The following is a 16,465-nucleotide window of genomic DNA, read 5'->3' on the forward strand; positions in this document are numbered from 1 at the left end:
GGCTTCTAAGGTGTTAATACACCTTTACAACAAGAGATTATCGTCAATCTCTTAACCCAAGTGTATCCCAACACTTACAATCACTCAACTTGATTTTACAAAAATGATTGCAAAAAATATTTCTCTCACACAATGTATTTAATTACAAATGAAAGCTCAATGTGTGAATGAATGAAATGAATACACAAATTTTATGCTCAGATTGCAGAGGATTGCTTAATGATGATAGTAGTTGTCTCACTTTAATTGAATTTGATTTAAGCCATTTTATAGTTGGAACAGAAAACTAGTCGTTATTGACTTTCTAGTGATAACCGTCTTGCCGCTTTATGTTAACCGGATTGCCTCTTGATGTTACCATTATATTCAATGATTTGAATTTTTGAACATAAGATTTGCCGCTTTTCATTTTCCAGTTAGCCGTTTTTACTCCAGAGAGCTTCTGCTTGATAACCGGTTTGCCGCTTTGGTGAATCCGGTTAACCGCTTGCTACAGTGAAACAACTATTTTCCAAAATTACAAAAATGCCCTAAAACTTTATAAAATTATACTATAACTCAAATCTTTATAAAACTTTGCAAATATGTCCACTTTTAGAATTTTTAAACAATACTTGTTGATTTCAAAGTTCTCAATACTTTTCAATTTAAATCATAAACTTGAAAACAACCAATTTCACAAAATCATTTTCTTTTTTCGAAAACATAATGTGTAATTCTTTATTTATCCAAAACATGTGGTTTGTTATCATCAAAATCCATATTTTATAGTCATATAGGCTAATAACAACATTAAGAATTTACATGAAAACTCTATACTAGAGAAAAACCACTGCTGTCAAGGGTGACGAGAAAAAAATCTACTATGTGAAAAATTATCACAATCACTTTAGTTTTTTTCCTTAAATCCAAAACCCCAATAACATTCAATCTCTCAATAGACCTACTGTTTCTCTCACACTAGAAACTATCTACTTATAGAGAATTGATTGTTGTGTTATACCAACAAATGGATCCAATCTCCATGTATATAGTGATTATTTCTTGTAGGCGAAGTATTCCTTTTCTTATACTAGTTATATTCCTCCTTCAATAAGTCAAGTCCCAAAGGAAAAATTATTTATTCCTTCAATAGGAATCCTGCAAAATATGAAAATATTCTAAGAAATCCTTATTGAAAAATAAGACATATTTCTTAACAATCTCCACCTTAGTGAGTTTTTCAATTAACATGATCCATCATGTATCCACACAACCATGTCGTCTCCACCCCTTTTTACTCCACCCAAAACTACACTCACATAGGGCTTATGAGAATCACTCCACCACGGGTAAATCTTGTCCTCTATACAGCAGCCAGAATTCTCTACACCAAAAATTATCAAGCTTTACTATATCTAGAGTACACATATTCGGCATGTGTCGATCATCTTGTTGAGAATACCCACTCTCATATTTGGCTTGCCTAAAAGTCTTTAGCCATTCACATAAAAATTCCACCACACACCTTGCATAAATGCCAAATCATGCCTTGTGTGCAAATATTGTGGACCCAAGAGGATGTCTTCATCATCTATTACAAGGAACCATTTGCTTGCTCCCACAATGATAAAAAAATTTCCGATAGCGATACTATTGGTGTCTTCATATACTGACTTGGAGCCACTTAACAAACTTGCTCTATTTACTTTTTGACAATCTCTTTTATGATGCCCTGATTACCAACTGCCAATGCCGAATCATTAGAAGCTTTATTATTTTCACCACTTAACCTTTTTTCTTCTAAAAGTAAAGTACTAGTAACTTTTCAAGATCCACAGTTTGCTCCCATACATTAAAGTAGGCAACAAATGCTTATAGGAAGTTGGAAGAGACCACAACGATCTAAGTGTCTTCAATTTTAGCTCTAATTGCCTCTATTTTGTCACGATGCAATTGAGAGTACTAAAATCATCAGAAATTTTTGTACCTTTAATTATTATTAGCGTATGAAACTGCTCTTTAAGGTAAAAATGATTATAGATGCTTTTTGTCTAATACAAAATTTCTAGCCTCTCTCAAACTTCTTTTGTCGAAGGAATTTTTTCTACATTTGCAAGAACAATCTTTGCTATATATAATTGTATAGCACTTGCAACTCTTTCATTCAATTCTTCCCAATCTTCAGTGCTCATAATAGATTTCCTAGAGTCACTACTAGAAGTAAGGGATGGTTTGCCCTTCAAAGCATTGTGTAGCCCAGATTGAATCAATACATCCTTGACTTGAATTTTCCACAACCCAAAATTGATTCTTCTATCAAGCTTTTCAACCCCAATCCTTATAGCCTTACAGGATTTGAAAATTTGTTTCCAGATATAATTACTTTACAAAACAACCTTTAGCTCTGATATCGCTTGTTAGGAATTTTTAATCCCATCAAGATCTTGCAAGCAAAAATATCAACAAAGTAATAAACAAAAAAATAGATGGAGAATAAAATTAATCATACAACGCAAAAATTTACGTGAAAACTCTTATACTAGAGAAAAACCATGGCTACCAAGGATAATGAGAGAAAAATTCACTATGTGAAAATTTATTACAATCACTTTAGTATCTTTTTGTCACACCCGAAACCCCAATATCACTCTCAATAGATCTACTGTTTCTCTCACACTAGAAACTCTCTACTCACAAAGAATTGATTGTTGTGTTATACCAATAAGTGAACCTAACCTTCCTATATATGATAATTATTTCTTATAGGAGAAATATTCCTTTTCTTATACTACTTATATTCCTCCTTGAATAAGTCAAATCCCACCTTAAATAAGAATCTTACTAAATAAGAAAATATCCTAAGAAATCATTATTGAAAAATAAGACATATTTCCTAACATATGAAACGTGAATGTCAACATGAAATTGGTATTTAGAATTATAAGATTGAGACAAGTAACAATATACTTGAAGATTTTAATGTTAAACATGAGACATCACATATAAAATAAGAAACAAATTTACGTCCTTTAGTATATAATTTTTTTTACTTTTTCTTTCTAAATTTTTTGATTAATATATTATTTTATTTTAATATTTAAAATTTAAAATTAAATTAAATTAAATAGAGCAACCAATTGATTAACCAATTTCCCCAGGTCTCAGGCTTTCTTTTTGAGAGCTCGGCACCTTGCTACTAAACTGCCTCCCAGCATTATGGCCACATCCCCATTTTGACAGCAACTTTTAAAAGCAGGTAAGTGGTTGCTTTTTATAAGAACTTATTAAATAAATAACCACACCTTTTTTAAGTTCTTATTATAACCTTAATATTTTAATAAAAAAGACACTTATTTCTTATTTTTACACAAACCTAATATATGAACCATTCGATATTATATTGCTGCCACAATCAAATTATGCTAATAACAATTATATCATCGCGGCCATGGCATTATGTAGAATTATACGAGTAAGCACGTACAACATGATCTCCATTTTGATAGTATTGAAAATGATCCTAATTCAATCTTTTATAAAGGAATAGAAAGAGATAATGACAGTGAAGAAGAGTATTACAACACTAATAGCTCTGGATCATAAGAATGGAAAATTTGAGGATTATTATTGTAACAAGTTAATGTAAATATAATGCATATTACATTTTATGTTATTTGGATTATATATTAGTATGAATTTCATCATATTTTATGTAACAAATTATGAAGTTCATTAGATATTATTTAATTGAGTTTTTTTCACTTCATGAAATTTTATGTATTAAAAAAAGGCATGTGTACACAATTTACTAAATATACTCTAAAAATAAGTTATTTTAGTCATTATACAATAAAACAACACTTTTATAATAAAATTTTCCAAATGCATGTACTTTACTTTTCAAATTCACAACAACTGGAACAACATATTTAACCAAACACCAAGCTGCTTTAATCAACTGCTTATTTTATATGTATAATACAAGTAACTTATTTCATCAGATACAGCAATCTCAAAATTGGCCCTAACTCTAATTGAAATGACCAAATCAGTCTTGCACTACTAATTTCAACCACCCAACCTTATGGGATGGTACCAAAATTTTGGTTTTAAGGGGCCAAAATGCAGAAGTCATAAATTTAGGTTCGCTATAAACACAAAATAAAATAAAATTGTGGATGCCAACAATAACGACTATAATGTAGGAACTATAAATTTGTATAGGCTTTAGCATAATATTTTTAAAATTAAGGGGACGAACGTAAAACATACATCGAATTCGGTATATTTTCATTTCATCCCTTACAATATTATTTTTTTCCCTTTTTTTTTTTTTGTTTTTGAGGGGACGTCAGGGCCTCTTACGTCATCATCTCGTTCCGCCTCTGCTGAAGCCCAAAAGTTGTGTGACTCACTTAAATAAGGGTTATTTTAGCTTTTTTTTTTTTAAATTAGGGATCAAGGGTGTATTAAGGAAAAAATAAATTATATACTAATTTCAAATATTAAAAAACTATGGATCTCAATGTTATTTTACTATAAGCATATAAGAGTTTTTTTGAGAGTGAGGCCGAGCTCCATGCCGCCCGCCTAAAAATAAATATAATTATTAGATAGATGACATAAATTAATTTTACTCATTTATTTATTAATCGTGTGGATTTTTCCAAACTCAAGCCGGGGTATCTGTAAATTGTTTCCCAAGGAATGCTATGGCCATCTAAGAATTTATATAAACAAGATCTTTTAGACATAAAATAAATAAAGGCCATGTGAACAGCCGTGAAGTGCGGAAGCAGGCACCATTGATTAATCTTTAAAATAAAATAATACTCGTCAACTGGCTTATTGCGTGCATCTTCTATTCTTCTGAACATTTTGACAAATTAAACACATCAACACATTTGTCCACTTTTGACTTTCAGCAACATGGTTGAAGCGATCGTTTCCATTGCATTGGAGCTGCTAAATTCATCGATGGCTGTCGTGGGTGGTATCATCGATCGCCAAGAACTTAAAAAGCTTAAAGAAAATTTTGAAGCCATTCACTCTATGCTTCTAGATACAGAAGAAGAACAAACAGAAACTATGAAGCAGCCACGTGGGAGAGTACTTTGGGTACAAAAGCTCAAAGAGGCATCCTACGACTTGGAAGACGTGTTGGATGAGTTGATCACTTCAAGGCTCAAACTGAAAATCGAGTGTGCTGAGAAAATTGATAAGAAAAAGAACAAGGTACGTTGCTTGTGCTTCGGCTTCAAACAAGTCTTTTTGCGTTGTCGTACTGAATTTAAGATAAAAGCAATCAACAAAAGGCTAGGTGATATAATTGCCATCAAGAAACACATGTTTAATTTTACTTCCTTACTTGATGAATCTGAGAAAAGAAAATTGTTATACGAGAGTAGTAAAGTACAACAGGGTGGAGTAGGAATAAAGACAATTTTGCATAAATTTGGGAATCTCTTGTGCTTAAGAAGAGCAAGAAAAGAAAGGGGAAGTAGTATTTTAGATATTGAGATGGGGAAGCTAAATGAGCTTGAAAATGATCCTTTAGCCCCTCTGCTATTAAGTTATAATGATTTTCCTCCAATGATAAAATTGTGTTTCTTGTATTGTGCTGTCTTTCCAAAAGGCTACAATATAGAGAAAGATGAATTGATCAAATTATGGATGGCTCAAGGTTATATTAGGCCGATAGGAAATAAAGAGATGGAAGTAATTGGTCAAGAATATTTTGATTACTTAGCCACACGATCATTCTTCCAAAAGTTTGATAAAGATGATGAGGATAATGTTACAAGGTGTAAAATGAGTGATGCAGTGCATGATTTTGCACAATTTCTTACCAAACACGAATATTTTTCAATTGAAGCAGATGGTTCTGAGGAATCGTTGACAAAAACTTCTCTAGAGAAATTTCGTCATTCAATGTTGGTGCTTGGCAGACGTGCTTCATTTCCTGTTTCTATATTCAAAGCCAAAAAGTTACGTAGTCTTTTAATTCATAGCGAATTTGAAGTCTCTTTTCATGTCCTGCAAGGCTTATTTGATCATTTGACATGTTTGAGGGCATTAAAAATTACTGGAAAGGTTTCTTGGGGTCAGAATTCAATCTACGCAATTCCTAAAGAGATAGAAAAATTGGTACATTTAAGATATCTTAAATTGTCCCTGCTAATGAGGGAAGAATTGCCCGACATAGTATGTGAATTATTTAATTTGCAAACCTTAGAGGTGGAGCACTGTCCTCGCTTGAAAAGATTACCCCAAGGAATAGGAAAGTTAGTTAATCTGAGGCATTTGATATATTATTACAGTAATTTAGATTACATGCCCAAAGGGTTTGAGAGATTGACTTGTCTTCGGACGTTAACTGAGTTTGTAGTGAGTGGTGGTAAATATAGTGGCAAAGCATGTAACATCGAAGGTCTCAGACACTTGAACCACCTCGGAGGGGTTTTTCGAATTACTGGATTGGGAAATGTGACTGATGTTGATGAGGCTGAAAATGCAGAGCTTGAGAAAAAGAGGAATGTAGTTGATTTGGGATTGTGGTTCGATAAGGATGAAGAAGGAGAAGAAGCGGACCACGAAGAAATTATCGAAGCCTTAAAACCACATTCAAATCTAGTGGCATTAGACATACTTGGCTTTAAAGGCAAGATTACATTCCCTAAATGGATAATGTCATTGAACAATCTGAAGTCTTTGCATCTCAGAAGTTGTGAGAAGTGTGAGATTCTGTCTCCGCTGGGAAAACTGCCATCCCTTGAAACACTCTATATAGCGGGTATGAGTGGGAAAAGAGTGGGTGATGAATTTTTCGGAATAGGAAGTGATTGTAATATTGCCTTTCCTAAATTGAAATTTCTGAGAGTTGTGGATATGTTTGAATGGGAAGAGTGGGGTTTTGGCATAACACGGAGTAATGTAAAAGAAGATGTTATGGTAATGCCGTGTCTAAATTACTTGGATATTCAGTTTTGCTTCAAATTGACGGCCCTCCCAGGATACCTCCTTGAGATCACGGCATTGGAGAAACTGGAGATTCTTTGTTGTCCTATTTTAGAACAACGATACAGAAAGGGGACCGGAGAGGATTGGGCAAAGGTAGCTCACGTTCCTACCATCACAATTAATCGTCAATATGTCCAAGGTATTTTCTAACTCTTCGGTTTTCAATTTAATGAGAATGACATTTAGTCTCTCTTACAACTAGTTTTTAACATTACCTGATAGATATTTCGTACCTCATTTTATCGCTTGAGTTAAAATACCCAAAAAAAAAAAATTTTTGAAAGATATCTTAATATTTACCTTTTAACGGTGTGTTTTTCTGGCACCGTTTGGACACCACGAATGAAGTGAGGTATTAACATAAAAATCTTGGAAGGACTAAAATGATCAAACAAGTTCTAAGAGAGACTAAAATATCACTCCTAAAAGATTGAAATAACAAAATACTATTTCAAGTACTCTTATCTTATGATGACTTCAAACAGTCTCACTGGACTAGTCATTCTTTGTTGCGGCCATCCTATAAGAGCTTTAATTGTCCTTAACAATGCCACGCCAAATTTGAATTCTCTTAAGCGGCCGCCATTATTCCTGTAGCATCACTCGCAGGTAGTTTTCTATGTAGCTTATTTTTTTCTTTTTTGGTTTGAAATCTCATCGAGGGTAGATGAAAACACTTTGAATTTTATATGGCTATTACTTTTTATTTTGTAAACTCTTTTATTCTGTTCCGTGTGGTTTACGTTTTGTCTTGTGATTGCTGGAAGAGAAATAATAGAACAGATGAAGCTTTTGAAACTTATAGCTAGTCCAGTGTTTCTGGATTCGATAAGAGACTATGGCTACAATAAGATGAGTGAACAATATCAATTTTTATTGGATCCAGTATTTGGGTCACTCCACTCAAAAACAAAATGAAAAATGGAAAATTGTCTCAACTGTTATAATGAAATTAAAAACCGCTATACTTTTAGTTCAGTGCTTTATATAAAAGAATGAAACATATACATGAATCGAAGAAAGTTAATAGAAGTATTTGTCATTTACATAGCACCATGGGAGTGGGAAGTGAATTGGGCAAATTTTGTGTCTCGCCGTAGGGCATCTCATCGAACTTCCATTTATTAGGTTGAGAAGTTTGCTTCTTCGATTCAAGCTGGCTTCAATGGTATATAATAATTTGATTTTGAATAATGCATATATATAATTCTTCAACGTTTTAGTTCATCAATATATTTTGACAGTCTATAATATTATTTAATAAATCATGACACTGAGATGAGGTCCGGGTAAGTATGATTATGAGTGCTCGAGTCGAGGAATCTTAAGAAATGTTGTAGTAATTTGAAATATGTAAGTGTTTTTTTTTTTTTTCTTGTTTTCAATGGAAAGCATATTAACAAGAAATCTTAATGATCTTAAGAAACGATATAATATCCCACGAGTACTTATTTTTTAAAATTAATCTTTTACGTTTTATCTCATATCTTCCTAGTATATACACACACACGCACTCACTTTTAAAAAAAAAAAATTAGCGGGCCATATAATCACGAGGCTTTTATTAAAAATAAAATAAAAACATAACAGAAAAATCTACTACTAGGGGGACATAATATGAGTCTTGCGTACTCCTTGCAAGACTGTAGCAGTGAAGCTAAAAAGGAGATAAAAATAAAATGAAAAATATGAAAGCCTCTTTGCTCCACTACTAAATCGATTTCTAAGGGAATCATTAGCATGTTGAGAAAGAAATTTCCGTATATCAGGAAGGGGACCACTCCATCGGACAAAATTAACAAGTGGAACCCCAAACTGACCAAACAATTAGCACAATAATTGTGAGAAAATTTGAATGTCATTTGAGATATCATCAATTACAATTCAACCAACAATTTTAAAGCATCCAAACAGAAGGGTTACCATGATGAAGCAGATGCATAACAAGCACTGCATCACAAAATAACCCCAAATTGGCACAGCACTATGTTTATTATGAGTGATTGACAATATACAAGTTTTTTCATAAAGTTTTAATATAATTTCTTTTAAAGTTTTTTATTTAAATTTTAATTCTTAAAATAAATTTACCAATCCAAAACGACACAGAATATCAATTATCAAATCTTCTGACAAGTTTTGTGCCATTGTTTTATGGAAACAGTAAGAATAACTATTGCTAGAACTCCAATCCTTTAGCAGAACGAATAAATAAATGCACCATAACTTTTCTTTTCTAATAAGCAAAAGAAAGTACTTGATGGCTATAAAGTGCCAATATTCGTTTGGCCCTATATATTGAGTTAAGTTTCTACTTAATTAGTATATTTTAAAAAATAACTCAAGACATTTCTGTTGTTGAATATGTGATATTCATGCTCTTTTTGTTTTTTTTTTTGCTTTTTCAATAATACTCTTACTGTAATTTTAAAGTAATGTTTAATATCTTTGCAAATAATTATTTACAAAAAAAATAATCCAGCAAATTAATCATAAAAGTAAAGTAATAACACAGATTTTACATTGTTATATTATTTATCGATTAGGAGCACAATAATATAGAAAGAGAAAGAAAGAAAGCAAATAAGAGGCATAGTATCTAGAGGGCAATTTTATTCAATCTCAAATATATACAAATAAGAAGCAAAAACCTCCTTTTATAGTGATACAACCATGGTAAGTAATACATCATGATTACAAGAGATAACAATCTTTAAATTAGAGAGATATTGGGAGTTATAAGAGAGGAAGTTACTTGTGAGGAGATAGAATGTTGTTTTGATGAATATCCACATAAATTATAATAATTTCATAACACTCCCCCTTTGATATTCATCATACAAAGAATGTGCCTAATTAAAACCTTTGATAGTAAAAACTTATTGGGAAAAAGACTAATTGAAGAAAAAGAGTATATTATTCATCTATATTTTATGGAGGTGCAAACTACCTCATTAAAACCTTATTAGGAAAAATCCATAAGGACAAAAGCTTAGTGAAGGAAAAAGAGTACAGTGCATTTAGTCCTTCATATCAATAACTCCCCTTGTTAAATATGCTCCCCCTCAAAATGAAATGGGTGCTTCAAAGATCAATCATAATTTGTTATAAATAATACTACTTTGGTGAAATAATCTGCAAGATCAACACCATCTCTTGAAAGCTTGAAAATATATAATAAAGTAGAGATATCATATCTTGAAATTGAAGAATATTACCATGCATATATCTATATAATTTTGTTGATCTTCTTAAATAAAACCAAGCTTCAGTATTCAAATCAAGGAAAAAGTATATTTACACTATTTTGACATTTTTCAAGTTTATGGTGAACATATTTTAATTTGTAATTATGCAATTTTTCAATGCCTTTGTAGGCACAAGTTGGAATAAAATATAGTTCTTCGGGACTAAAATATATACAACACATTTTAAAGCAAATCAATTTTTGAATATGAAATACTTCTTCTATGTCTATAGTATCAGCATTCCACTTTATTAATTTCAATTCATAAAGAGAGTAATTCTTTCATTTTAAGATTTTTCAGCTTAAATTTTATTCTTAAAGAAACAAATTCATAAGCTCTTCAGGAGTCTTTTCATTATGAAATCATCAATACATTTTGCAAAGATTGCAAATTTAATTGTCTAGTTTTTAATAAAACCACATAGCAAAGTGGATTATGACATATCAAACTTATAATAAATTCACTCAGGTGATCATGCTTTTATAAGTATAGATTGTTATAATATACACAACTATGATTATAGTTTTATCAATAACATATAAGATGCAAGCTTTTTGATTTAATACTTCAAGTACTTGTTTCGAGCATTTTATCTTTCAAGGATAAGTACATAAATTCTTCAATTTAATTTTGACACTATAGTTTAGATTCACATTTATTAATAAATTTTTTGACTTCAGGCGTATGGACTACAAGTTCAAAATTCTTCAAATTTTACTAATCAATTTTACGTCCTCTAGCATATGGACCGTAGGTCCAAATATTTTACAATTTTGGCCAATCATATAATTTGATGATTTTCACATTTTTTTTATTTAGGATCCTTAAAATTTTATCATAACAACTAAATTTTATTGCAAAATATTATGTCAATTTCAATTTCTCTCTTGTACCAAGTATCAAGATTAATTAAAATCTCTCATTTTCAATATATAGGCCGAATTGAGATATTTTAAAACTTCTAATACATATGCCTCTACAACGGCTAAAGATATCTTTTTTTTGATGTGCACACGTGTCTTTTCTAGGGCAATTTGAATCTCTTTACTTTTTTACTGTCTACCTCTTCAAGGTATTTGAGATTCATAACTAGCTGGTACAATACATCTCTCTGGGAGCAAGATATTCAATAATTTAATTATAGATCAAATGTGTTTGCTATTTGTACAAACATGGCCTCTTCAGGAGCACCAAACCATTTTTAAAGATTTTATCATCTTCCTAAGATTTAAATTATTTGTACCAATTGATCTATTATAAAGTTATTTGAATTATATAGTATTTATTTGCTTAAAATGCTTTGAATCTTAATGTATTATTTTTGTTGTAAGGTGGAGTTCCGGAGGTTGAGATTTTTACTTGGGAGGAGATAATTTCTAATGATGATGAGAGGCACAAGCGTTGAGCAGCATGACATGAACCTTTTTTATTTTTAATTTGGAATTAGACATGAACTTGTTATTTACTTATTTTACATGAGAGTATTTTGACTCTTTTATGAACTATTTTTTGAGTTGTTGAACATTTTAAGATTTTCATGTGTTGTATTGATAATTGGTGTCATAATTATGAATTTATGATATGTTGGATGTTGTTTAGATTTATTGTGTTATTGAATATGATTTTTGTTTATATAGATTAAATGAGTTTAGGTTAGAAATTGGATGAATTTAGGTAGTAGAAAGTAGATTGAAACAATTTTTATTTATTATTTGTGCAAAATTTGTATTGTTAGTATGTTATAAGTTTGTATTTGACTATTTTCTTTTGTTAAGCTTGAGATTTATCTTGCAGTATGATACACAAGAAATATGAATGCATGTTGTTGGTTGATATTTGGGTGATAAAAATGAAAGAAAAAATTGAAAGAAGATTTTGGGGGCTTAGAAACCCGGATAAAAAAACCCCGACCCGGGACATGAGCCCGGCCCGCACATGCAAAAGCCAGGTTTTGCCCAAGTTTGGGTATCAATTTTTGTCATCCGGTCTGAACCCGGGTAGCACCAAACTTGGACCGGACTCGGGGTTTTGCCAAGCCTAATACATTCTAGCTGAAACTTGGTGTTAGTGCTTCAATTTTTGGTTCAAGGTAATTCCACACTAAGAGAATATGAAAGTTGTAACAAAGTTACTTCTTTGTCGAAGTTACAGCTAGTGTAAAGAGAAATGAGCACATGTTCTCATACAAGCATAAAGAGAGAAATAGAGAGGAACGAAACAGAGACAGGCAGGATGAGACAAGATAAATTCAAGGCATTAAGCCAAAAAAACTCTTAAAGCAAAAACAGAGGGATACCAGGCATGCAAGTGAAATAAGTGAAGCCGACAAGCGTCATGACGTTCTTGAATCTTGATGCCTATAATTTATTGATGCTACCGCAAGTGTTTGGTGAGGTAGAAAAGAAGAATGACCAAACAATTGGAACTCATTGTTTCTCATCATCAAACTTCAAAAAGTAGATAATCTTCACAAGCACAAAAAAATTAAGAAAATTCATTTTTTATTAGCAAATCAAGGAGTTACAGATCTACAAAAGTTTTCACACTCTGTTCATTCTCATCAACATATAAATTATTCTACCTACATACAATTATAATCGAAAGATGTATTTAACCAAATTTGTGCACCTTCATCTATTAATACGCCTTGGAAGAGGAAAAATATCAATCAAGTTGCATGCATTTCTAAAAACATTTCATTGTTTTAATATAACAATAAATCAAACAAATGAATTGACCTTGGCCTTAACCTTGCAATTTCAAACTCAAGCCCTAGAGCTTCAGTATCAAGAAAGTACTCAATCAACTCTTCAACAGTATTCGATAAAACCCAAGATTAATCCAACCCATTACCATATCAGATATGATAATAAGAAATGCAATGTTAACCAACTATAAATTATAGGATGAAGATTCAAGAACCCCATGTATGTATATATAAAATTTTACTTGGCGAAGATTTGATATTGATGCTACTTCATGAAATCTTGGCTGTCGATTAGGGATGATTTTCACAGCCACTGAGAATGCCGCCTCCAAGAATGCCACCACCAACAAGAGAGAAATTATTATGGTTGATAAGGGTAATTTTGATGAAGTTATAACGGCCAAAGGAGAAGAAATTCAATGACGACGAGGAGGAAGAAATATCGTGAAGGAGAAGAACAAGGCTGGCTGAGTATTCTTCTGCTTGTGTAATTGGAGATATTTGAGGGTATTTTAGACATTACTCTTGTCAAAAGGCATATAGTGATAAATTTAAGGTATGAGGGTATAACTACATTAATACGCAAGTTTCAAGGTATACCAGCGGTAAATTCCTGTCTCTTCGTCTGCTAATCGCATCTTTCTCTCTTTCGACTCTCTAATTTCTCTCTTGGATTTGGTTACCAAGCACATAAAATTGAAGCCACCATCTCGCTCATAACAAACAACTAGTCGGATCCATCAAACTGTTGCTGTCATCTTGAGCCATTCAAGTAACTTGAACACATCATCTTCTCGTAAATTCTCTTTCATTTTCGAATTAAAGACAAGGTAAGGATGTAATCTTGACTTTTGTGTTTTTTGTGATGACTACAGAAAATGCTACATGAAACAATTAGGGATTTATGTGCTATATTATTATTATTTTTTTCTCTTTGTTAAACAAGTAGGCATTTATCAATTTTGAGTGAAAAATGGTGTTTAGATGATGAAATATTGATGGTCAAGAGATGATTCACGGTTTGGAAGCATGAAATTGGCAACAAAAGACATAAGAAAATGTTGGGTTGTAGTGAGAGAGAGGTGTGGGTTTCGGGTTTTAGAGAGAGAAGATGAAAAAACAAAGGAAGAAGATGATGAATAAGCAAATCCAGCTAGCCGCTTAGACCAAACGGCTAACCACACGGTTGTGGCAGATTTTGTGCCTTACAAGTAGTCGATTTCACGCATTCATCATGGATACTACAGATGATACAAGTGCAAGACCTAATCGGAGAGCGTAGTACACTTTTTGTAAGTATAAATTAATTGATATCTTTTGAGTTGTTATGTTAGCAACCATTTTAAATACACTTCTGTATTCGAATTTTGGTTACGTTGAAGTGAAGGGGATTGAGTTGCCATTAAAAATTAAAGTATTTTGGTCTTTATAAACAAAGCGCTTTTGTGGAATAGACCTAAGAAGATGCTAATCTTCTTAATAAAATTTTAAAAAAAAATTCTATTACTCTTGGTGCAACAAATTTCCTAGTCCCAAAACCTTGTCATAGAAATAAAAAGAAAAAAAAAAGAAAACAGAAAAAGAGTGAAAATCTCTTCGGTCAACCAAATTACTCAAATTCGTAAAATAATATAATACTTGAACCTTAAAAATAAAAGCCTATATATTAATATATACACAGTGATAAACACAATTAAGAAATTGCTATCTAAGCCCACTCGAAATTTTATCATACAATCGTATATTTATCACCTAATGTACGTATATTGTAATTTGGATACGTTATTTAATTATATTTATATTGTGTATATTTACCACATTATGTACGTATATAAAATATAACGTATATTGTGTAAACTCTACTATAAACAATTAATATTTGGTCATATTTCTTTTGGCAAATAACCCCCTGGGATTTCTTCTTTATCGCAACATGAAATTGAAGACATTTAAAAGGTTTTGAAACGTTATTTTTATTGAAAGGAGTTGCCATTTTTAATTTTGGTTGCAAATAATAATTCCTTGGTGGTTACAATATTTTTAAATATCCCCATTAAGGCTGTAGGGGCTACAAATCTTCATTCTAGATCTGTAACATATGACTATGAATTATATATAAATGAGCTATTTTTCTTTATCTTTGGATATATTATATACTCTATTGTTTTCTCCGAAACTCTACGATAAACAATTAATATTTTTCTTTGCAACTTCGACATTCAAAGACTTGGTTTATTCTTCAGGTAAATCGTTCTTAGGAAGAAGAGCGGCATGAAGATATTTGGGTTGTATTTTGGAGCTGCGAAATACCGACAATATCCGCCCGTGGGGAGGGCTCTTTGACATTTGGGTTGTATTTTGGACATTTATGAATTTACTATAGTCTAAACATAAATAGAACATTAAACTCTATTTATTAACAACGAATTTAATTTATTTAATCATAAGATAACTTGTATTTATGTCTTATGTGAATCCATATAATGATCGTATAAAATACATATAATATGATTAAATGAACTTTATTCAAAAAAATTTTCGCAAATTAAAGATATCTGAAAATGTCTCAAGTATCATATCAATTAGAAAATAAATAAATCAATATGATTTAAAGGGCACATAATCCCAAGAATATATGCATCAAAGTAAGAAACATATTAACTAAGGAGTGATAATGCATTTATTAATATTCAATTTCCTATTTAACAACTAAGATTCTTTTATTTTTTTATTCTATCAATTTATTATTGCATAAAAAAATTGCGGGTGAGTATATTTGAACTCATTAAATCAGTCTTTATACCCTAAATCAATAAATAATTTTATTACAAATTACTTAAAACCCTTTTTAATTTCTTGGATACCTGAAAAGTAAAATTACCATTCTAGATGGAGGATAAATCTTCAAAACAGCCTTAACGCATCTTATTTGTTCATACAAACACAAGTTATTAAACAACAATGGATGCTGAACCAGAGTGTCAAACTTAGTTTCTAATTGTCAAATTCTTCCCATTAGACATCTAGACTGTTTTACAGTCAGTGACATAGACAGAAAATCAAATTAGTGGGGGTAGAATGACCGGCATGAAATATAAAGAAAGAAAAAATTTACCGTCTTATTTATCTATTTTTCTAATTTTTTTAGTATTTCTCCTTACATATGTCTTAATAACATATTGAGTTTGATGAAATAAAATAAGAGGATATGAGAGATAAGGAGAATGGGGGAAATAAATAAGGGAAAAATAGATCAATTCTATATTAAACTAAATAATGAAATTGAGAATGACTCTATTTTGCTCTCATTTTATAATCTCCTGCTCTAGGAACCAGAACTTTAAGAGAAGGCAGTCAAATTGTAAAGATTGACAAGCAGAAACTTTTGTTCTCCTTTTTAAATAAAAAAATTCATTTTGATGGATTTTTAATATTAAATTAAACATTTGCTAAATCGGAACAAATATATTAGATCTTAAATCTTGTTTTTAATGGATTTAATTAGGTT

The 16,465-nt window shown here is 31.2% G+C and overlaps 1 protein-coding gene and 1 long non-coding RNA gene across 2 annotated transcripts in view; both read left to right on the top strand.

Annotated features, from left to right (window-relative positions):
* The first annotated feature begins 4,727 nt into the window (after nt 1-4,727).
* LOC107176072 (disease resistance protein RGA2-like) lies at nt 4,728-7,929 on the top strand. The gene is made up of 2 exons (XM_015528094.3): nt 4,728-7,141; nt 7,488-7,929. Exons 1-2 carry the CDS (start codon nt 4,912-4,914, stop codon nt 7,499-7,501), a joined length of 2,244 nt encoding a protein of 747 aa, XP_015383580.3. The 5' UTR covers nt 4,728-4,911; the 3' UTR covers nt 7,502-7,929.
* Nucleotides 7,930-13,348: 5,419 nt separating this feature from the next.
* The window catches only part of LOC112497530 (uncharacterized), a 44,230-nt gene continuing 41,113 nt past the window's right edge, over nt 13,349-16,465 (top strand). Inside the window, exon 1 of the long non-coding RNA XR_008054823.1 lies at nt 13,349-13,787. This is a non-coding gene — a long non-coding RNA (uncharacterized LOC112497530). The remainder of the gene's footprint in view (nt 13,788-16,465) is intronic.

Source organism: Citrus sinensis, chromosome 5, assembly GCF_022201045.2.
Source record: "Citrus sinensis cultivar Valencia sweet orange chromosome 5, DVS_A1.0, whole genome shotgun sequence".
Lineage (NCBI taxonomy): Eukaryota > Viridiplantae > Streptophyta > Magnoliopsida > Sapindales > Rutaceae > Citrus > Citrus sinensis.

Excerpts from the sequence above, each read along its gene's own strand:
- LOC107176072 (XM_015528094.3), top strand. The coding sequence starts at position 4,912 with ATGGTTGAAGCGATCGTTTCCATTGCATTGGAGCTGCTAAATTCATCG.